General features: G+C 36.1%; 1 protein-coding gene across 1 annotated transcript in view; it reads right to left on the bottom strand.

Moving 5' to 3' along the window:
• RTKN2 (rhotekin 2) overlaps positions 1–24,748 on the bottom strand; it is a 79,897-nt gene that overhangs the window by 30,308 nt on the left and 24,841 nt on the right. The window contains exons 4-6 of the mRNA XM_028124015.2: positions 23,445–23,498; positions 21,801–21,918; positions 19,216–19,410 (exon numbers count right to left, since the gene is read on the bottom strand). Of these exons, the coding sequence (XP_027979816.1) occupies positions 19,216–19,410; positions 21,801–21,918; positions 23,445–23,498 (367 nt within the window). The remainder of the gene's footprint in view (positions 1–19,215; positions 19,411–21,800; positions 21,919–23,444; positions 23,499–24,748) is intronic.

Genomic DNA, 24,748 nt, shown 5'->3' with positions numbered 1-24,748 from the left:
CTCTCAGCTCAGGGTGGCCATAAACTGTAATCCACGGCCCAGTCAGGCCACTGCTCCTGCAGCAGGGGCTCAACAAGCGGCAGAGCTGGGGAGACTCCCCTTTCACCCCTGGGAGGAGCGGGGCGGGAACGCACCGCAGGGATCTGCTGGGTTTGGAGACTCCACACGGGGTCGGGTGCTAGAGACAGAAACGCTCGGTCACAGGCCGGGTGAGCACGGAGTGTGGCCAGAGACCAGGGAGACGGGAGTGACTGCTTTTCTCTGGGGGCGCACTGAAGAGCGGGACCCTGAGTTCTCAGCTCCTCCAGGTGGAGATTGGGAGGCCACCATTTTCACCCTGGTCCTCCAAAGCTGTACCGAGAGCTTGCAGGGAACAAAAGCTCCTGAGAGCAAACCCGAGCAGCTTGCTTAGCCCGGAGGACAAAGACATTTGGAAACCACGGCAACAGGCCCCTCCCCCAGAAGATCAGCACGAACAGTCAGCAAGCCAAGACCAAGTTTACCGATCAAGGAGAACGGGAGAACTCCAGCGCTAGGAGAATACTGCACATAGAATTCATGGCTTTTTTTTACCATAATTCACTAGTTCATCAAAGTTAATTTTTTAACTGTTTTTTTTTTAATTTTTCTTTTTCCCTTTTTCAACCAGCATCTTATCAATCCTTTTAAAAAAAAACATTTTTTTATTTTTCATTTTTAGAGTCATATTTTATCCCTTCATAGTAGTTACCCTTATTTTTGGCATATATATATATATAAGTTGTTCTCTCTTTAAAATTTTGAGATACAGTTTCTTCTAACAGATCAAAATATACCCTAAATCACTAGTGTATGGCTTTGTTATAATCTCCTGCCTGATCACATTCTCTCCCTTTTTTCTTTTTTTTTTTAACTCTTCTTCTTTCTTTTTTCAAACAACTTATCAATTCTTTTTATAAAATCTTTTATAATTTTCATCTTTACAGTCATCTTCCATCCCTTCATTGTATCAACCCTTATTTTGTACATATATGTGTCTTTCTTCCTTTAAATTTTAGGAGGCACTCTTTTCTAACAGACCAAAATACACCCAAAATCTAGTGTGTGGCACTGATCTATGCACTAGCCTGATCATATTTGATCATATTCTGCCTTTTTTGTATTGTTCTGTTTCTGTTTTTATCTTTCTTTTTCTTTTCCTTTTTTCCTCTTTCTTTTTTCTTTCTTCCCCTTTCTTTTCCCCTGGTTTCAGGTCCTTTCTGATTTGTATACAGTATATTTGCTGGGGACGTTGTTAACTGGTTAGCATTTTGTTCTCTCATTCATCTATTCCCCTCTGGACAAAATGAAAAGATGAAAAAAATCACCTCAGCAAAAAGAACAAGAGGTAGTACCGTCAGCCAGGGACCTACTCAATACGGATATTAGTACGATGTCGGACCTAGAGTTCAGAATCATTACTTTAAAGATACTAGCTGGGCTTGAAAAAAGCGTGGAAGTTATTAGAGAAACCCTTTCTGGAGAAATAAAAGAACTAAAATCTAACCAAGTTGAAATCAAAAAGGCTATTGGTGAGGTACAATCAAAAATGGGAGCACTAACTGCTAGGATAAATGAGGCAGAAGAGAGAATCAGTGATATAGAAGACCAAATGATGGAAAATAAAGAGGCTGAGAAAAAGAGAGATAAACAACTACAGGATCACGAGGGCAGAATTCAAGAGATAACTGATACGATAAGACAAAACATTAGAATAATTGGGATCCCAGAAGAAGAAGAAAGAGAGAGAGGGGCAGAAGGTATATTGGAGCAAATAATAGCAGAGAACTTCCCTAATGTGAGGAAGGAAACAGGCATCAAATCCAGGAGGCACAGAGAACCCCTCTCAAAATCAATAATAATAGGTCAACACCCCAACATCTAATAGTAAAACTTACGAGTCTCAGAGACAAAGAGAAAATCCTGAAAGCAGCTCGGAAGAAGAGATATGTAACCTACAGTGGTAGAAATATTAGATGGGCAACAGACCTATCCACAGAGACCTGGCAGGCCAGAAAGGACTGGCAAGATATCTTCAGAGCACTAAACAAGAAAAATATGCAGCCCAGAATACTATAGCCAGCTAGGCTGTCATTGAAAATAGAAGGAGAGATAAAAAGCTTCCACAACAAACAAAAACCAAAGGAATTTGCAAACATGAAACCAGCCCTCCAAGAAATATTGAAAGGGGTCCTCTAAGCAAAGAGAGAGCCTAAAAGCAGCATAGATCAGAAAGGAACACAGACAACATACGGTAACAGTCACCTTACAGGCAATACAATGGGACTAAATTCATACCTTTCAATAGTTACCCTGAATGTAAATGGGCTAAATGCCCCAATCAAAAGACACAGGCTATCAGATTGGATTAAAACACAAGACCCATCAATATGCTGTCTGCAAGAGACTAATTTTAGACCCAAAGACACCCCCAGGTTGAAAGTGAGGGGGTGGAAAACAATTTACCATGCTAATGGACACCAAAAGAAAGCTGGGGTGGCAATCCTTATATCAGACAAATTAGATTTTAAAACAAAGACTGTAATAAGAGATGAGGAAGGACACTATATCCTACTTAAAGGGTCTATCCAACAAGAAGATCTAACAATTGTAAATATCTATGCCCCGAATATGGGAGCAGCCAATTATATAAGGCAATTAATAACAAAAGCGAAGAAACACATTGACAACAATACAATAATAGTGGGGGACTTTAACACCCCCCTGACTGAAATGGACAGAGCATCTAAGCAAAAGCTCAACAAGGAAATTAAATGACACACTGGACCAAATGGACTTCACAGACATATTCAGAACATTCCATCCCAAAGCAACGGAATACACATTCTTCTCTAGTGCCATGGAACATTCTCCAGAATTGATCACATCCTAGGTCACAAATCAGGCCTCAACCAGTACCAAAAGATTGGGATTATTCCCTGCATATTTTCAGACTACAATGCTTTGAAACTAGAACTCAATCACAAGAGGAAAGTCGGAAAGAACTCAAATACATGGAGGCTAAAGAGCATCCTACTAAAGAATGAATGGGTCAACCAGGAAATTAAAGAAGAATTAAAAAAATTCATGGAAACCAATGAAAATGAAAACACAACTGTTCAAAATCTTTGGGCTACAAAAAGGCAGTCCTGAGAAGAAAGTATATAGCAACACAAGCCCTTCTCAAGAAACAAGAAAGGTCTCAAATACACAACCTAACCCTACACCTAAAGGAGCTGGAGAAAGAACAGCAAAACAAGCATAAACCCAGCAGGAGAAGAGAAATAGTAAAGATCAGAGCAGAAAGCAATGAAATAGAAACCAAAAGAACAGTAGAACAGATCAACGAAACTAGGAGCTGGTTCTTTGAAAGAATTAACAAGATTAATAAACCCCTGGCCAGACATATCAAAAAGAAAAGAGAAATGACCCAAATCAACAAAATCATGAATGAAAGAGGAGCGATCACAACCAACACCAAAGAAATACAAACAATTATAAGAACATATTATGAGCAACTCTATGCCAGCAAATTAGATAACCTGGAAGAAATGGGTGCATTCCTAGAGATGTATCAACTACCAAAATTAAACCAGGAAGAAATAGAAAACCTGAACAGACCTATAGCCACTAAGGAAATTGAAGCAGTCATCAAAAATCTCCCAAGAAACAAAAGCCCGGGGCCAGATGGCTTCCCAGGGGAATTCTACCAAACATTTAAAGAAGAATGAATACCTATTCTCCTGAAACTGTTCCAAAAAATAGAAATGGAAGGAAAACTTCCAAACTCATATTATGAGGCCACCATTACCTTGATCCCCAAACCAGACAAAGACCCCATCAAAAAGGAGAATTACAGACCAATATCCTTGATGAACATGGATGCAAAAATTCTCACCAAAATACTAGCCAATAGGATCCAACAGTACATTAAAAGGATTATTCACCACGACCAAGTGGGATTTATCCCTGGGCTGCAAGGATGGTTCAACATCCACAAATCAATCAATGTGATACAATACATTAACAAAAGAAAGAACAAGAATCATAGGATCCTCTCAATAGATGCAGAAAAAGCATTTGACAAAGTACAGCATCCTTTCTTGATCAAAACTCTTCAGAGTATAGGGATAGAGGGTACATACCTCAATATCATAAAAGCCATCTATGAAAAACCCACAACGAATATCATTCTCAATGGGGAAAAGCTGAGAGCTTTTCCCCTAAGGTCAGGAACGCGGCAGGGATGTCCACTCTCACCACTGCTCTTCAACATAGTATTAGAAGTCCTAGACGCAGCAATCAGACAACAAAAAGAAATCAAAGGCATCCAAATCGGCAAAGAGGAAGTCAAACTCTCACTCTTTGCAGATGATATGATATTGTATGTGGAAAAGCCAAAAGACTCCACCCCAAAACTGCTAGAACTCATACAGGAATTCAGTAAAGTGGCAGGATATAAAATCAATGCACAGAAATCAGTGGCATTGCTATACACCAACAACAAGACACAAGAGAGACAAATCAAGGAGTCGATCCCATTTACAATTGCCATAAGATACCTAGGAATAAATCTAACCAAAGAGGCAAAGGATCTGTACTCAGAAAACTATAAAATACTCATGAAAGAAATTGAAGAAGACACAAAGAAATGGAAAAGCGTTCCATGCTCATGGATTGGGAGAACCAACATTGTGAAGATGTCAATGCTACCTAGAGCAATCTACACATTCAAAGCAATCCCCATCAAAATACCATCCACTTTTTTCAAAGAAATGGAACAAATAATCCTAAAATTTGTACGGAACCAGAAGAGACGCTGAATAGCCAGAGGAATATTGAAAAAGAAAAGCAAAGCTGGCGGCATCACAATTCCGGACTTCCAGCTCTCTTACAAAGCTGTCATCATCAAGACAGTATGGTACTGGCACAAAAACAGACACATAGATCAATGGAACAGAATAGAGAGCCCAGAAATGGACCCTCAACTGTATGGTCAACTCATCTTTGACAAAGAAGGAAAGAATGTCCAATGGAAAAAAGACAGTTTCTTCAACAAATGGTGTTGGGAAAATTGGACAGCCACATGCAGAAGAATGAAACTGGACCATTTCCTTACACCACACACAAAAATAGACTCCAAATGGTTGAAAGATCTAAACGTGAGACAGGAGTCCATCAAAATCCTAAAGGAGAACACAGGTAGCAACCTCTTTGACCTCAGCCACAGCAACTTCTTCCTAAAAACATTGCCAAAGGCAAGGGAAGCAAGGGCAAAAATGAACTATTGGGATTTCATCAAGATAAAAAGCTTTTGCACAGCCAAAGAAACAGTCCACAAAACCGAAAGACAACCGACAGAATGGGAGAAAATATTTGCAAATGACATATCAGATAAAGGGCTAGTATCCAAAATCTATAAAGAACTTATCAAACTCAACACCCAAAGAACAAATAATCCAATCAAGAAATGGGCAGAAGACATGAACAGACATTTCTCCAAAGAAGACATCCAAATGGCCAACAGGCACATGAAAAAGTGCTCAACATCGCTCGGCATCAGGGAAATCCAAATCAAAACCTCAATGAGATACCACCTCACACCCGTCAGAATGGCTAAAATTAACAAGTCAGGGAACGACAGATGTTGGCGGGGATGTGGAGAAAGGGGAACCCTCCTACACTGTTGGTGGGAATGCAAGCTGGTGCAACCACTCTGGAAAACAGTATGGAGGTTCCTCAAACAGTTGAAATTAGAGCTACCGTTCGATCCAGCAATTGCACTACTGGGTATTTACCACAAAGATACAAATGTAGGGACCCGAAGGGGTACGTGTACCCCAATGTTTATAGCAGCAATGTCCACCATAGCCAAACTGTGGAAAGAGCCAAGATGCCCATCGAGAGATGAATGGATAAAGAAGATGTGGTATATATACACGATGGAATATTATGCTGCCATCAAAAGGAATGAGATCTTGCCATTTGCAACGACGTGGATGGAACTGGAGGCTGTTCTGCTGAGTGAAATAAGTCAATCAGAGAAAGACATGTATCACATGACCTCACTGATATGAGGAATTCTTAATCTCAGGAAAGAAACTGAGTGTTACTGGAGTGGTTGGGGGTGGGAGGGTTGGGGTGGCTGGGTGATAGACATTGGGGAGGGTATGTGCTACGGTGAGCGCTGTGAATTGTGCAAGACTGTTGAATCACAGATCTGTACTTCTGAAACAACGCAACATATTTTAAGAAAAAAGAAAAAGAAGAAGATAACAGGAGAGGAAGAATGAAGGGGAGTAAGTCAGAGGGGGAGAGGAACCATGAGAGATGATGGACTCTGAAAAACAAACTGAGGGTTCTAGAGGGGAGGAGGGTAGGGGGATGGGTTAGCCTGGTGATGGGTATTAAAGAGGGCACATTCTGCATGGAGCACTGGGTGTTATGAACAAACAATGAATCATGGAACACTGCACCAAAAACTAATGATGTAATATATGGTGATTAACATAACAATAAAAAATTAAAAAAAAAAAAGAACTTATCAAACTCAACACCCAAAGAACAAATAATCCCATCAAGAAATGGGCAGAAGATATGAACAGACATTTTTCCAAAGAAGACATCCAAATGGCCAACAGACACATGAAAAAGTCTCCACATCGCTCAGCATCAGGGAAATCCAAATCAAAACCTCAATGAGATAACACCTCACACCAGTCAGAATGGCTACAATTAACAAGTCAGGAAACGACAGATGTTGGCGGGGATGTGGAGAAAGGGGAACCCTCCTACACTGTTGGTGGGAATGCAAGCTGGTATAACCCCTCTGGGAAAACAGTATGGAGGTTCCTGAAACAGTTGAAAATAGAGCTACCATATGATCCAGCAATTGCAGTACTGGGTATTTACCACAAAGATACAAATGTAGGGATCCGAAGGGGTACGTACACTCCGATGTTTATAGCAGCAATGTCCACAATAGCCAAACTGTGGAAAGAGCGAAGATGTCCATCGACAGATGAATGGATAAAGAAGAGGTGGTATATATACACAATGGAATATTATGCAGCCATCAAAAGGAATGAGATCTTGCCATTTGCAACGACATGGATGGAACTGGAGGGTGTTATGCTGAGTGAAATAAGTCAATCAGGGAAAGACATGTGTCATATGACCTCACTGATATGAGGAATTCTTAATCTCAGGAAACAAACTGAGTGTTGCTGGAGTGGTGGGGGGTGGGAGGGATGGGGTGGCTGGGTGATAGACATTGGGTAGAGTATGTGCTATGGTGAGCGCTGTGAATTGTGCAAGACTGTTGAATCACAGATCTGTACTTCTGAAACAAATAATGCAACATATGTTAAGAAAAAAGAAAAAGAAGAAGATAGCAGGAGGGGAAGAATGAAGGGGAGTAAGTCAGAGGGGGAGATGAACCATGAGAGACGATGGACTCTGAAAAACAAACTGAGGGTTCTAGAGGGGAGGAGGGTAGGGGGATGGGTTAGCCTGGTGATGGGTATTAAAGAGGGCACATTCTGCATGGAGCACTGGGTGTTATGCACAAACAATGAATCATGGAACACTATATCAAAAGCTAATGATGTAATATATGGTGATTAACATAACAATAAAAAATTAAAAAAAAATACAAGACACCACTTCACATCCATTAGGATGGCTTTTATTAAAAAAAAATAAAACAGAAAATAATTGTTGGCTAGGATGTGGACAAATTGGAACCTTTTTGCATTGCTGATGAAAAAGTAAAATGCTACAGCCACTATGGAAAACGTATGGTGGTTCCTCAAAAAATTAGAAATAGAATTACCATATGATTCAGCAATTCCCTAAGATGACCTGAGCCAAATTCTTCTGGGTATATACCAGAAGAATTTAAAATAGTGACTCAATTGGATATGTGTACACCTGTATAAATAGCAGCATTACTCACAATAGCCAAACAGGAGACGAAGGTCAACTGTCCATTCAAAGGATGAAAGGATAAATAGTGGTACATACATACAATGGAATATTATTCAGCCTTAAAAGGGAAGGAAATTCTGACACAGGCTACAACATGAATTAACCTTAAAGACCTTACACTAAATGAAATAAGTCAATCACGAAAGGACAAATACTGCTTAATTCTACATGTAAAGTCCCTGGAGTGGTCTAATTCATAGAAACAAAAAGTCTAGTTGGAGGGGGGAACAGGGTGCTATTGTTTATTGGGTATAGAATTTCAGTTTGGAAAGATTAAGAAGTTCTGGGAATGGATGATGGCGATGGTTGCACAACACTGTGAATGTACTTAATGCCATTGAATTATACACTTAAAAATGGTTAAAATGGTAAATTTTATAATATATTTAACCATAATAAAAAATGAAGAAAAGCCACATTTAGATGTTATAGATGACAGATTATAAACATAAATGAATTATCAACTTACTATGTTTATCTCTTTATGCTATTTTATCTTAAGAAAATCTGCAAGTTATTTGGTTTAACTCACAAATGTTTCTCTGAAAGATCTCCATTCATTCAAAAATATTAACTGAACGCCTAAAATGTGCCAAGTCCTATGCAAGGTGATGGGCATTTTGGTAAACAAGACTCAGTATTATATTCTGATGCAAGGGGGAGGGGTGAAAAAGTAAGCAGAGGGATAAATAAAATAATGGCATTTGTAAGTTATAATGCAACCTTTTCTATAAAACAAAGGGGATAAGAAAACTGAGGACCTGTTAAGCAGGAGAAACAGGAAAGTACTCTCTAAGGGGTAATGGTGATGATCTCATAAGAGGATGGGACGAAGCAAAGAATGTGGGAAAATATTCCAAGCAGAGAGGACTGAAAGAAGAGCAGTGTAGCTAGAGCATAGGCAGCAAGTGGGAAACACCACCTTAGGACACAAGGTTAAAGATAATGGCAGGGATTAGATCCCTCGGACTTTGCTGGGAGCTTTGGAGAAGAGTGGATTTGATTCCAAGTGTAACAGGAAGTCATTGGAGAAGGTTAATAAGAAGATAGTGATGGGATCTGATTCATATTTACTTCCTGGGAATAAGAATGAATCTTCTTCTGATTTACCAACTCCAAAGATTTGGGATTTTCATCCATCATATGGGAAAATGAAGGACTTCATTACTAATTCCACTTTTTTTCATGATAGTCCCCTTTATGCTACTTGGGTTAAAATAGCACTCTTGCCAAAGTATCTAAAAATTCTGATGCTAAATTTAATATCCTGGTACTTTGTGGTGATAAAGAGTGAATTTTCATTCAATAATAATTCTATTTTCTGTGCTAGTAATCTTAATTTTATTTCAAGACTTTTTCTTGGTTTTATTATTTATTTTCCAAATTAGTAAAACCTCAACATTCAAAACATCAGAAAGCATGTTAAAATGAGACAGACAGACAGACAGTAATATAGACAAACTTTGGAGAAGAGAGAAGTATGATAGGAATTTTTATTAATTGTGCCAAGTGATATGTTTCATAAACCTTCTTTGTCTCATACTAAATCCTTAATAGAATCTCTACTACAAAGAAAAAGTATGTATACATGTAGTAGGTGTGTAATGCATACTCCACAGAACGTTACTCCCTTGGAGAACACCTGTTGGTTTGTTTTCTTCTCCAGTTTTATTGAGAAATAATGGAAATACTTTATAAGTACAGCATGATGGTCTGATTTACCTTGGTTTTTAATATACAACCACCATAGACTAGAGATATCTCTCAATACCCAATGTCTTTTGTCAGTGTTTATATAGGGAAATTCATGTTTCTGTCTCTAAAACTCAACAAGAATTTAACAAAGTGATGCATGACTAAAATTTCAAGCTACATTCTAAATAAAATTGGTATAATGTCAACTACTATGCAGACTTCTGGAAAAATTCACTAAGCACCAACAAATCTCCACTGTTGCAGGAGCTAAAAGGCACCAGCCTCGTACTCGGTGTGGGCCATTCTCTGCTACTACTTATCCTGGGTTTCTATAGTACCTTCCATAGTTAGCTCTTACTTTTCCCTAGCATTACACAATGAGTCCCCCCACAAAAGTTGAGAAAGTATTAATGAAAACTATGGAGAAAAGAGTCAAAGCAATTGAGAACAGCAGTTACAATGGAAGAGCAAATATGAATACATACAAAGTGGCTACTAATAATCACTAACTGTCTGGTGATCAGGGCCCAATATGTTAAGCATTATCTCAACATGATAATTTGTCCCTGATATATAAGTTTTATAGAACTACATTATAATTTCTCCCACTTAGAATAAAGGGGATTAGACTCCCTACTGGCATTTTAATGCAGCGTGTTATCTTCAGGAACAGCTGATTGTCAATAAGCAGGGAAGTGGTGCGAGAGAAAGATGCTAGATGTGTGTGACAAACCACAAGCCCGGTGTGGCTGGAGTACGATGAAGGAGAAGGAGAGATGTCCCAAATGTAAGTAGGGGGCAGACACTGTACATGGCAGTGCTTTGTGGGGCATACTAAGGACACTGGATTTTCTTCTGAGTGAGATGGGAACAAATGGTAGGTTGTGAGCAGAGGCATGCACTATGATGTGACTTGTATTTTTAAATGATCCCTCTGGCTGCCATGTGCAGAACAGGCCACAGGGGCCAAGAGTGAAAATGGACACCAACTAGAAAGCTTCTGCAGTTGACCTGACTGCAGGTCAAAAAAGCTGATGCAGGACTGGAATAGGGTGTTAGCTGGTGAGCTGGTGAGAAGTGGCAAGATTCTTGATCTATTCTTCAAGTCGACCCAATGTGGACATGGGAGGTGAAAAAAAAAAAAAAGAGCTGAAAACAACTCCAAAGCTTTTGGCCTGAGCAACCAGAAAAATGGAATTGTTATTACACTGCAGTAAGGCTGACAGAGAAGAATAGATACGGGAAATACGAATTTAGTTGTGGATGAGTCAAGTTTAAAATTGTTTTAGATATCTAGATGGGTTGTAGGGTAGGTAGCTGGACATATCAATTTGGAGTTAGAAGAAAAAAATATGGAAGAATTAAATTTGGGAGTTACCAGTAAATAAATGAAATTTAAAGTTAGAAAGTCAAGTGAAGTCCAAGGACTGAAAAATGAGACACACTTCATCATTTCAGGTCAAGTTGAAGAACATGAACAAAGGAGGCAGGTGAGGAACAGTCAGAGGTAGAAGAAAAAACAGGGAAGTGGATCCAGAAGGCAAATTAACAGAAATTGTCCAAGAGAGAGTAAGAGGAGAGGAAGTAGAGGTAGGGAATATAGAAAACTTTTCTGTAAAGGGTAGCTGTCAAATGGGGCAGTACGATTGGGAAATATTTCAGCATGCTTCTTTGTTGGTAGCAATGATGCAGTAAAAAAAATTGATGATGTAGGGGAGTGGGGGACATGCGCAGGAGTTTACTTTTGAATAGTTCAGAAAATGGGATCCAGTGCACAAGAAGGTGGCCTTAGATGAGGCAGAGTTCCCAAAGAGGGAAAGCAGCAAATAAAGATACAGATGCAGACAGGCTGACAGATTTGGCAGATGGAAGATATGCACGTTCTCTCCTGACTGCTTTAGTAGTATTAGTGATAGGTGAAACAAAGTCATCAGCTTTGAATAAGGAGTAGAGAGGAGGGGGAATTGGAGTCTTCAGAGGAGACAGTAATATGATGTGACATGCTTTCCCTGAAGAGAGGTAAAGTGTAAGGCTATGGAAACTTAGTAGGATTGCTGTCACACTAAGAACTCATTTAAGGTTAGTGATCATGGGTCTAAAGGGAGACCAGTCATTCTGACTGTTTTTCTCCAGCTTCCTCATCTATTTCTCATGAGTGCAGGTGCAGAGGAACTCAAAGGAGGATTTAACCAAGGTTGGAGTTTTTTCCAAGGTAAGTATGACATGAGAAAAATGCTAGGAAAGAATAAAGTGGTAAATCATGGAGTCCAGGCTAATTTTGAGTACTAAAGGGAGTACTAAAGGGCGCAAGCTGGAAATGTGGGAGGTGGTAGATAGAGTGGGATACTTGCTATAAAGATGGTAGAGGGTGTGCAATTATTCATAACAACAAAGTCTAGGGCACAATAATAGGGTGGAGGACTGAAATAGGCAGAAGGACAAGATCACTGGAGGCAGGGGTTCACAAAACTGATACGTCAAGGTATTAGATGGATAGACTACATGTCTTTTTAAGTCCATCAGGAAAAATATCTGAAATAGTGGGAGGCCGGGAGAGGGAGAGAAAGAGAATGAAGATACTTTTTATTTTTCGGAGTGACACTGTAATTTATTCTTACTAACCACTAAAAACATTTGACTATTCTTCACTTCAGGAATAGCATCATTTCAATACATAATATAATATAAAATACTGCTATTAGTGTGCACAGGAAGCAGCTGGTTATAGGCTGTGCATTTGCACCAAGTGCACTGGGGAGGTGGCATGTTCAGAAAGCAACTTGCGTGGCAGTACAGGCTAAAATTATGTGATGAGTGAGGTATATGTTCGAATTTTTTTTCAGACCTTGAGAAGTAATTGTGTAAGACTGATGAATCACAGACCTGTACCTCTGAAACAAATAATACATTATATGTTAAAAAAAAAAGAAGATAGTAGGAAGGGAAAAATGAAGGGGGGGGAATCAGAGGGGGAGATGAACCATGAGAGACTAAAGAAATAATTGTGACTAAGACATCTTTTCCTCAGCTACTTCCAGGTAAACACGGAGCATATTTGCCTCTATTTTCAATAAATGACACATCTGAAAATAACAATCGGAAGAAAGTTATTGATAACTTCTAAGGATGGTTAAATAAACTATGATAGAGCCAAATGATAGATAATGTGGTCATTAAAATGATTATGTGATGACTCTGTAATAACTCCAGAAAAAAAGCTGAATGTGTAGATAACTATGAATATCTAACTATCCCCTAAAGCTAGGTACTTAAAACCTTAAAAAAAATCAGTCCATATATAAAAAGTATTTGAATTAGAATGAAGTATGAATAACTTTTTTTCTCTTCTAGATTCTATTTGATAATTTTTGTAATCAAATAATGTGGTGAAGCAGTAGTATGATGGAACTCTCCCATAAAAATCAGAGACAGGCAAAGCATTATTAATACCACATATGTACAGTGTAAGGCATTTTGACAAGCAATATCTTTTTAAAGATTCACAATAACTACTTGAGGTAGGCATAGCAGATAGTTTGGTCCATGTTTTCAGAGGAAGAAACTGAAGTTCAGAGAATATAATTGACTTGCCTCTTGCTAGGCAAGTAGTATACTGGGAAGAAAGCCCCACTATACTTACTACCTTTATACTTCATTAGGAAATAGCTTAAAATTATGGTACTTTTTTTCTGTTAAAACAGATACAAGGGACCATATTTTACCACTGCAAGAATTTTGAGTTCAGAGAGCATGACTTATTAACCTTGGAATCCAATGTGCCATATGATATAACTGCTGAATAACCCTTTCTAAGATTATTAAATGAATGAATAATGAAATTACACCCAATGGCTGAGGAGCTCCTTAGTTACGTGTGAACTCTGCATCATCTTTCACACAATCAAAACAGTAACTTCATTGTCCTCAAAACATAAATAATCCATTTGTGCTGGACAAGTATTAAGATACTTGTTTTATAACTTCAATCTAATTTAAAATGCAGTATAGTGTCTTAATTTTTTTAAAAAAATTAATATACCTTTTTGTCAAATAATCACTCTCAATTTTACCTGTTTTCTTGAAATGATGGTTTAAAATGATGTATATTTACACAGTGATAAATAATGTACTAAATAAATAGTTCTCAAGAAGCATAAAATAGTGAACTCAGCTATTAGAGACACTGGGAAAATCTGGCTAAAGGAATTTCAGTAAGTGAAATTCCACGAATAAAATGAATAAATAAATCACATCAAGGAGTATGCTAAAAATTACCAAAAATGTCACTGTCTTCTTTTGGATCAAACAATACTTTATGATGATATTTCAAGTTACTTCATTTTTAAACCATGACTAATTACAATGCCAATGCTTCCAAAACCAACAATGATCTCACTTTTAAAACATTCTTGTCAGGATAACATTTTCTTACTAAAACATTACACTCATTCCTTTTAGCCAACCCTAATATTGAGTTCCCAACAGTTTAATCAGTTACATTTTTTTTATCAAATAGGCCAATTGTTATAACATTGCAGGGAGGGTGGATATTGGTCCAAAAATGTTATGAAAAAATAAATGACTACTTTAAATGGTAGTCTAAAAAACGCATTCTTTTGTCAGAAAGAACAGCTACATTCGGTCACATGCCATATTACTAGAGAAGATATATACAGCCCAACTTTGATCTTTTATGACCATTTTGGTTGAAAATTAAAAGCTGTATTGGGAATCTTCTCATTGAACTAGATCACTATTAAAGAAACAAAACTGATCCCCTTATGCATTCTGATCACTAGTGCTATTCTCAAACTCCTATCATGGTGCTGAAGCAGTCAGTTAAGGAATTACTAGTTAAGAGTCGTCCTGGGCTATGAATTTAACCTAGAATATGCTGGATTCATACCTGAAGCTCAGCAGAATATAGGTATTAGCAGAAATGATTCAGTGAAATGTAAAAGATTTGACTCTTCCTTTGACCAACTTTAATTGGTATAAATAAGCAAATGGCATGCAAGTTGCATGGGGAATGTTCATAAAGAAAATTAGTGTTTGGATTCAGGTATAAACCAAGTAGAATAACAAATCTAAATAGAATGAACAAAACAAATAAGTCAGTTGTTATTTAAAAGAACTTAATACTGGGGTGCCTGGGTGGCTCAGTTGGTTAAGCATCTGCCTTTGGCTCAAGTCATAATCCCAGGGTCCTAGGATGGAGCCCCACATCAGGCTCCCTGCTTAGGAGGGAGTCTGCTTCTCCCTTTGGCCCTCTCCCCCCACTCCCCGCTAGTGCTCTCTCTCTCTCACTCTCAAATGTCTAAAAAACAAACAAAAAAAGGAACTTAATACCAACAATATTATGCTCAAAAATTCCTCCAGGCTTCAAAAAGAATATAGGTTAAATGCAAGTTCTAACATCACTTAGATTATCTTCTATGAAATTATAAACAATGGTTTTAAATTTTAAAATATCTATTTTATAATCCTATGTTATTTTTAAATTGCAATGCTTTAGCATGAGTTTGAAAAAAAAGTTAAGGAAAAGCACTAGTCTCAGCACAGTAAAAATAGTAACAATAATGGAAAGAGCTACAATTATTAAATTCCCACTATATTTTTATTTTTTTCAATTATCAATTTTTGAGGAACCCCCCCCGTACTGTTTTCCAGTGGTTGCACCAATTTACATTCCCACCAACAGTGCATAAGGGTTCTCCCTTTCTCCACATTCTCACCAACATTTATTTCTTATTTTTTTAATAACAGTCACTGTAACAGGTATGAGGTGATATCTTACTGTCGTTTTGATTTTCATTTCCCTGATGATTTTTGATGTTGACCATCTTTTCGTGTTTCTGTTGGCCATCTGTATGTCTGTTTTGGAAATGTCTATTCAGATCATCTGCCTCTATTCTAATTGGATTTTATTTATTTATTTAATTTAATATTTATTTATTTGAAGAGAGAGCACAAGTAGGCAGAGCAGCAGGCAGAGGGAGAGGGAGAAGCAGGCTCCTCACTGAGCAGAGAGCCTGATGTGGGGCTCGATCCCAGGACCCTGGAATCATGACCCGAGCTGAAGTCAGACGCTTAACGACTGAGCCACCCAGGCGCCCCTATTTTTTTTTTTTTGCTATTAAATCTTAAGAATCCTTTATGTATATGGATACTAACCCCTTAAGAGATATATGATTTGAAAATATCTCATATCATTCAGTAGGCTGCCTGTTCATTTTGTTGATGGTTTCCTTCACTATACAAAAGCTTTTTAGTTTGATGTAACAATTCCACTACTGGTATTTATACAAAGAAAATGAAAACACTAATTCAAAAAGGTGTATGCATCCCTATGTTCACTGTAGCATTATTTATAATAACCAAGATATGGAAACAACCTAAGTGCCCACCAATGGATGAATAGATAAAGAAGATGAGGTATATTTATATAATGGATGACTACTCGGCCATAAAAAAGAATGAAATCTTGCCTTTTGCAACAATATGGATGGACCTTGAGGATATTATGCCAAGTGAAATAAGTCAGACAAAAAAGACAAATACCATATGATTTCACTTATATGTGGAATTAAAAAAACAAAACAAATAAAATGAAACTAATAAATATAGAGAACAGACTGGTGCCTGTCAGAGGGGAGGTGTTTTGGGGATTTGGCAAAATAGGTGAAGGGAGTCGAGAGGTGAAAACTTCCAGTTATAAAATAAATAAGTCATGAGGATGTAATTTATAGCATGGTGACTACAGTCAATCATATTGTATTAAATATTTGAAAGTTTAAATCTTAAAAATTCTCATCACAAGAAAAAAAATCTTTAACTTGGAATGGTGAACTAGTTACTAGGCAGTAACTAGACTTATTGTAGTGATCATTTCTCAGTGTATACAAAATTGAATCATTATTTTGTACACCTGAAGCTAATATGTTACATGCAAATTAACCTGCCCTGGGTCACACAAATAATACACGACAGGATAAAAAATTAAATATTCACTGCCAAACAATAAGGTTTTAAAATGAGGCTTGAGGCCCTCCCCCCCTTTTTTTTTATACAAGCTTTAAGGCATATGAAACCCTAGAAATGTCTCTAAGGAGGTGCCTAATAAATGATTGTGTCTAAGCATCCTTACCTTTCATATGAGAAAACTGAGACCCAGGGAATAATGTAACTTCTCCAGGACATTACTGGTCCTTTCGTTGTTTTGAATAAAGCAAAATAAATTTTGCTGCTTAAAAAAGTTTTAAAAACTACTCAACTCAATGGAAAATTCTTGACATATCTTAATCTAGAAAAGTTTTAAGAAGGCCTTAATTCTAAAGGAAGAAAATTAAAGGGTCCTTTACCTACTTTTTAATGATATTTATATGAGAAAAGACTTAACATCTTCTATGACTATTTTTCAGTGGAAAATGGGGGGGGAACCCATCCAATGGATCGTGACATCAACCTATGACTCATAAACTGCATTTTAAAAAACTAAAAATAGAATAAAAAAGTCTGATAAATGTATTATAAATAGCTAGGGCCAAGTATTGCTTCATGAAATCTATGTTGCTTATGCTGCTGTACACTCAGTAATGATGTAAAATGTATTTCTAGCATAGGCCTCAATCAAAAGAGACTGAAAGCTACAATTCTAGAATCCCAAGACATTTTCCATATGTAATGTATCTGACATGAAAAGAGTTATATAATTATGTTGTGATGATTAACATTTCCAGGGTCTATATACCTGAAATATTTTGCTTTTTGTAATCATAGTAAAGTTATTGACATGCTGAAGAGCCATATCTATCAGAACATGCAAAGAAATTCTAAGAATATAGACTGATCAACAGTTTTCCCAAGAAACATAAACATAAAACTATTTGTGAAGTAACAACACAATGTTTAAAGAAAGTATCTGAAAGAAACTATGGCTCCTTGAAGAAATGGTTACTCTAAGTCTGGGCAGAAAAATACAAGATGAATGTGGAACATCTTATCTCAGAAAGCAAAGAAGCTATCAGAGATTAGCTTATGTCAAAAGCTGCAGGAGTCAGCTGAAAAGTTTCCCCCTGATCAAAGATGGGACAACTTGGCTTCAAAGAGAATAATAAGTGTAACAGATTGAAACACAAACATATACAAAAATTCAAGAGTTCAAATAAAAGAGAACACTGATTACCTCCATGGTTGCTAGGATATCAACTCATTATTCTAAAATTGGGTAAATAAAAGAATCTAGCATTTTTTTCTCCCTTTCCTCCATCAATTTTTTTTCATTTATATCCACAGTTCATGAAGGGAAGTTCCTCTTTGAGAAAATTCAAAGTTTAAAAAAAATGCATGACAGGGGCGCCTGGGTGGCTCAGTCATTAAGCATCTGCGTTCAGCTCAGGTCATGATCCCAGGGTCCTGGCATCGAGCCCTGTGTCAGGCTCCCTGCTCCTCGGGAAGCCTGCTTCTCCCTCTCCCACTCCCCCTGCTTGTGTTCGCTCTCACTCTGTCCCTCTCTCTCTGTCAAATAAATAAACAAAATCTTTTAAAAAAATGCATGACAAATTTAGAAAGTCACCAAATTATAATCCCTAATGAAATACTTATCAGTGATAGCTGTTAAGACCATTAGATAAAACATTGATAGGGAATGTTATAATGGATGAACTAGGCTGGCAACACCTGAACCCACTGATCAATTTTAACATAACTGTAAGTGGGACAAGGCCTCTTAATGGGAGACAGTAGGAAGTATCCATAATCAATGTGAAGTATTACTGCCTAAAAAAGAACCTGAATCAAATCAGGCCTCTAGATCTACCAATTGTAGGAAACAGGGAATAGAAAAAGATGTTTAGAAAGACAAAGATGCAATTAGCTAAATTAAAAATATGGGAAATTCTACAAGATCTGATTTCTTCAATAAACAATGGCAAGAAAAAAGTAGACAGGAAATCATTAAAGATTAAAAGAAACTTAAAAGATTCACTTAAATGCAACACTGTAGACCTTGTTTGGATCCTGATTTGCATAAACAAATTACAAGATGACATTTTCGTAATTGGGGCAATTTGAATACAGACTGGATACCAGATGATATTAAGGACTTATTTTTTATTTTGTTAGACATGGTAACAGTACTGAAGTTTTGTTATACAGAGATAAAATATTTTTTTAAAAATCTGTAAGAATAACGCATGACCTATATAGAAATCCAGTTAGTAGGCTGACAGGCAGCAAACACTTTGACAAATAGATAGTTTCTTTTCAAGAAAAACATTTCAGTTTTGTGGTAGGTCCTGGAATTCCAAATCACTAAAACACACTGTCCCCCAACTTCCTACTTTCAATGGAAGGTATTAAGGATACCTCAACTGGGTAAATGTCAGTTTTGTTTCTGCTTCAGGATGTTTTTTCCATTTAAAATGTAAACTTATACTCTACATACAGTACTTTAAAATGTCACAAATACATAGTAATACTATGTCACTATAAATGCTGTATTAAAAAACTTACAAAATAGCAGAACTGTAAGACGAGCATGTTTCATGATCTTCTTGAATCACCAAATTTATTTTCTTCCCTGTAGCTTTACTTATAGAAGTCTTCAGTTTCTTAGCTAGTTTTTTTGGTGTGTTGGTTATAGAAGATTCTTCTGTACAGCAGCTATATACCTCCACCTTTATCTGAAAGTCTGGCCCTCCTTCATTACTAAAATCAAGAGCATTCATAACATTAGAAACTTAATTCAGTAGAAAATAAAACTGGAACATCCTTTGGTGTTTTCATAACATTTAAAATCACAATTTGAAACAGGTTTATGTTAATATATGTTAATGAGACAGAATCTCCCTGTGTTTATTTAGTATCTAAATGACCTCAGAGAGTCAGTGTAACTTCCAGAGCTACCAGCTTCTAAAGTAGGGCCAAATTAACACAATGCGATCAATATATGTAGGCACAGTCCTAAAGAAAAACAATGATATGCCCTGGTCATCTTATTGCCAATGCTGTTTTCCTGATGTCATGTCTTCAGTTATACCTTTTTGTAAGGTATTTACATAATATGTGTGATTTCCTGAAATAACTATTCCTCCAAAAGGAAAAACTTATAAAACCAAAGAAAAGGATTTTTCTGCTGAAAACTTCAGTGTTCATTTCTTTTTCATAAAGAGTCACAGTCCAATCACTACCATGCCCTCCCCACCCCACCTTTGTACCCAATAACTCTAAAATAATGCTGCACTGTTTGGTTATCTAGGGGAAAACAAACACACAAGCAAGAAGCAATACAAAGAGCTATATACTACAAGGCAGGAACTCCTTGAGGGAGAGTGCTGCCTTGGTAATCTCTATATTCTTAATCTTGCATAAAAGGTACTCAATACACTATTATACTCATATGTAAAAATTTTGCACTTTTAGCAAATGCTAAGTCTGGCTTTGCACTTTTTCAGACACAATGAACTACCTTTACCATAAAAGATTGTGGTGGTATTACTAACAAAATTTATTTAAAACCACAAGAGATCCATCAGCAGTAGATGTTGCCTTACATGGAAGATCCATCAGTCTCAGAGATTTTAAATGGCCAATCTATACTTTGGATACATCCAAGGAGTAACTCCCAGATATTTTTATAATTTACTTGGCAACCTTTAAACATACAGTATTACTGGTAATGACTAACAAATGTCAATATTTAGAGAAAAACCAGAGATTCATAAATATTGAATACTTATTAAAAACAATCATAACAAAAGCACATTTTTAAACATTTAGAACATTTGTCAGCAGTTATTTTTGGAACAATTTAAAATATTTACAGAATTTTTAAAAAATTATAAATCATGTGGTGTCTTCCGAAGTAACTTGCATTGTTCTCTCAATGAAAAAAAAAATTGTGATTTTGTCTTTGTGCTGAAAGCAAAGAATAGCAAAGTGATGTGAAGAAAAGAGCCCATTAAGAGGACAGTTTTGGTAGAAAAAAATGCACTAGCAAAAGTTGATTATGGAAATAAAAGTAGTTAGATAACCAAGGAAAATTATTCTTTTAGTCTCAGTTACATAAGCATTTGGTGATATTTTGAGGATCCTAAATAAATTCCTTTGTTCAATAGTTTGTAAGAGGGCCTGCACAACTGCTAATAACTCAGAACAATGTGTTTTATTTTTCTGTGCTACACAATTATTTATGGCATACTGGACAGAAGCCACAAAACATGGTTTGCAATAGTTTTCCTAATGTTATGTGAGTGGCAAAACTACTCTCCAATCTCTACTGTTTAGCTCCATAACTGAAAATGGCAAAAACCATGTACATTCAGTTTTATTTTAATAGTTAAGTAGCTATTAATATTTAGATACAAAGACGTGTTTTTGAAACCCTGAAAGAAATACAAATCACACACTGAGTTAGACCAATAGAACCTCTGAAAGAGGCCAGGAAAAACTTATGTTGGTTAAAAATGATTTCTATGGCTACCTGAGGAGTTCCTTCTGGTTCTGTATTATGACCACAATAAAATGAGCCTGTAAAAGAGCAGGGGCAATAAAAACAGCCCTAAGGATCACCCAATTTTTTACTGTTTTGGAGTACACGAAAGAAGTACACTGTAAGAAAAAGAACATCTCGAAATTTTACCAAAGTGCTTTCTCTATGGTACATATTTCAGGACAATCTTATAAATAAAGTTGTTATAACTATTTTAGCATTTCTGTAACTAAATATCCCATATGAGATATAAGAACCTGTTTTATGCTCAAATTCACTTTATATAAAATAATGTTATAATGAGATTCCATTGTATTCACAGCTTGGTTAATAATGAAACTATACATGTATAAAGAAACTAATAAAAATTTATCATATCCAATGAGTAAAATATTTACTACTAATATTATATGACTTCTACTTTATTTTACATTGAAAAATTTCAAATGCAAAAATGGGCTTCTTCTGAATAAAGTAATTTTCAAAATCAATTTAAACATTTAAAGATCTTAATGCTTCAAAAATAATCCAAACCCAATAATTTTGCCTTCCTTTAAAGGTAGAATTTTAAATTGTTCTCATTCTCTGAAGATTTAAACATACTTACAATATAGTTACATTTTCAAAACATAGATCTGTGATTGTTTTATCCACAATCACCATGTCAGTATCAAAAACTTCAGCTCCCATTTTGAATAAACAGAAAATGGCATACTGCTGTGATCCTAGGGAAAAAAGAGTGCTCCATGAGATGAATCATGCCTATATCATGTTGAAATCTACTTGAAAATGACAAATTATCTCTAATATCTGTTAAAAGTTTTTTTTTATGATTTTATTTATTTGAGAGAGAGAGAGAGAATGAGAGAGAGAACATGAGAGGGGGGAGAGTCAGAGGGAGAAGCAGACTCCCCACTGAGCAGGGAGCCCGATGCGGGACTCGATCCTGGGACTCCAGGATCATGACCTGAGCCGAAGGCAGTCGCTTAACCAACTGAGCCACCCAGGCACCCTTGTTAAAAGATTCTTATTTTCATATATGTTACACTGTAATCAACTTTTTATAGGGACTGCTCTGTCAGTCTATGTTAACGCCTTTCCCAACCAGAACAAAGCAATTAAACCAAGGAATATCAAAAAATACAGCTGAAAATACAGGCCTCTCAGCAGCCTAAAGCAAGCATCACATTCATAAATTTTATTCCTAGAAACTCTTTAGACTTTCATTAATAGCCAATTTATTATTGTATATATACTATTACTGCTGTCATTTTGGTTTCCAAGTCTATTTAAGAAGAAGTTTTCTATTATAAGAGGTTAGGGGCAGGCACGTTAACAACAGCAAAACATTTTCCACAAAACTGAGAGCAAAGGAGGAAACCACAAAAACAATAAAATGTAGACATGTGAACACAAAAAACATAGCTGCTGAGCCTTTTAATTTGGTGATGTTTTTTAAAAGTAATGGGTGATTAAAGGGCTAAAACCTCATTACTGAGAAAGTGTAGCTCTTCAGAAAAACATTCTCTATAGTAATCAGAAAGATACACTTAATCCCCACATGTATTCCTTTGTAAAGTAAATTATATTTTCTAATTGAATAACAAATATACTAACCTGACTTTGGATTCTTCATACAAAACTAATTATGCTCAATATGATTCAGTTTTTAAACTATGAGGAACAAAGCTATCACAATAGACAAGAAAGATAAAGGATTATCATATCTTTTCCACTTTGCCTCTAACAGCTAGAAATCATTTGAGGTTAATTTCTATGACCTAAGCAATACATGGATTTGTGAAAATACATGGATTTGTAAATGCTGAAGGGGGAAAATCAGATCAAGCTAAAAATCTTTCCCTCTTAAACCTGTTAAATAATCTGAAGTAACAAAACAAGGCAGAAAAGATCTCCCAGATTCTGGTCAAAAAGAAATGCTGCCTTTACCTTTACTCCTTAAACATTTTCTTTTGTTGTACCCTTCCCTTCCACACAACCTGTTACAGTTCTTGCATGGGTTCCAATCAACAACTAAAAGTACATTAGGTAGGTATTATCTTAATTAGTATCAAGCAATTACAACATATTTGTACTAAAAATAGGAAAAAACACAGTTCAGCAAGATACAGCTTATTCTGCCATCTGACATCAATTGATTTCAGTGTGGTAGCAGCTTTTTCTCCCAATAATCACAAATTTACTATACCCTAAAGAAAACATTTAAAATATAAATTAAAATCGTACATACGTTCCTTATTGCTGAAGTGATCAGAGTCTTTCCACATTAGTGGTATACGAATATCTATGAAGGAAGGGAAAAAGAAATGACAAGTAATAATCTTGATAAATTTCATTTCTTAGCGTGAAATGAACCTCTGAATTCCATAACGGATTCTGACCATTAAAGCCAATATAAAATTTATTATTTAAATATTCTAACACAGGCAATATTTTCTCAAAAATAGCTTAGACTAGGAACATAAAATCTCTTATAGTTATTTAAATAATTTACTAAAAAACCCTACCAACTATTACTCAAGAAATTATTAAGTAAGGTCTGTAATAAGCTTATGCCATAACATTTTCATTTTGTGATTTGTGTTTTTGCAATAGATGAAATAGTTGAATTTCTATTTTGGGTAAGCAGTAGCAACAAATGTAGTTAAATACATTTCAAAATCATAAAATAGTAGGTAGAAAGGATGTCAGGACTTCCACTATGCAAACTTTAAAGATGAAAATTAAGTGACTTGTCTAAGATCATTGTTCGTGACAAACAGATCCAAACTTTTTCATTAAGAAGATTTAACTTGTCTATGAAAGAATTTGCAGATCTTTGTATATTCATGTTACAAACTATGGCATTTCCCTTAAGAAATAAAACTAAAAAAAGTAATGCATTCCTTCTTCAAGATCAAGGAAAGGGCATATGTTCTAAAAGTGATCAAAATGTATTTTCTCTCATTCACACATTCTTCAAACCTTAAAGTAATTATGTTAATGATCCTTATTCCAGATGTTAATCTAGACCTTTGACACAGTCAAAATTTTTCCTTCCTAGTTACCTCCATTCTTCCCTTTACTTTTAATACTAGATCAACAATTTTCCTCTGACATTCTAACGGTATCTATATATTTTCAAAGAGAATCAAAGTTCTACCAAGTAAATTAAGATATATGAATTACAGCATAACACAGCACAGTAGAAAGCTCAATGATAAAGTGAAATCAGTTTTAATTACTCAGAGTATAAATACCTCAAACCTTTGTGGAAAATTGCTCTGTTCAAGACACTTCCCTATTACACTTAGGATGTCGATATGCATATTTTCATACCTATTAATTATGCCACTTTCAAATAATTACAAATCTTTATGAACATAAGCTGCTTGGCTACATTTATGTTGTGCTTCACTTTAAGTCCTATGATTCTTTGTCTACATATTCATTTGTTTAGAATCCTTTTTAAGGTTCTTAACGCCTATTTCTAATTTCCTTTCTAGAAAAGCTTTATAATACTCCTTCATCCTTACCCGTCCAACCAGGTATGTA

The sequence above is a fragment of the Eumetopias jubatus genome, unplaced genomic scaffold, assembly GCF_037043125.1.
Source record: "Eumetopias jubatus isolate StellerSeaLion01/CBP00866 unplaced genomic scaffold, mEumJub1_p1.0 scaffold_17, whole genome shotgun sequence".
NCBI classification, from domain to species: domain Eukaryota; kingdom Metazoa; phylum Chordata; class Mammalia; order Carnivora; family Otariidae; genus Eumetopias; species Eumetopias jubatus.
This window is presented reverse-complemented; position numbering and strand designations above follow the sequence as displayed.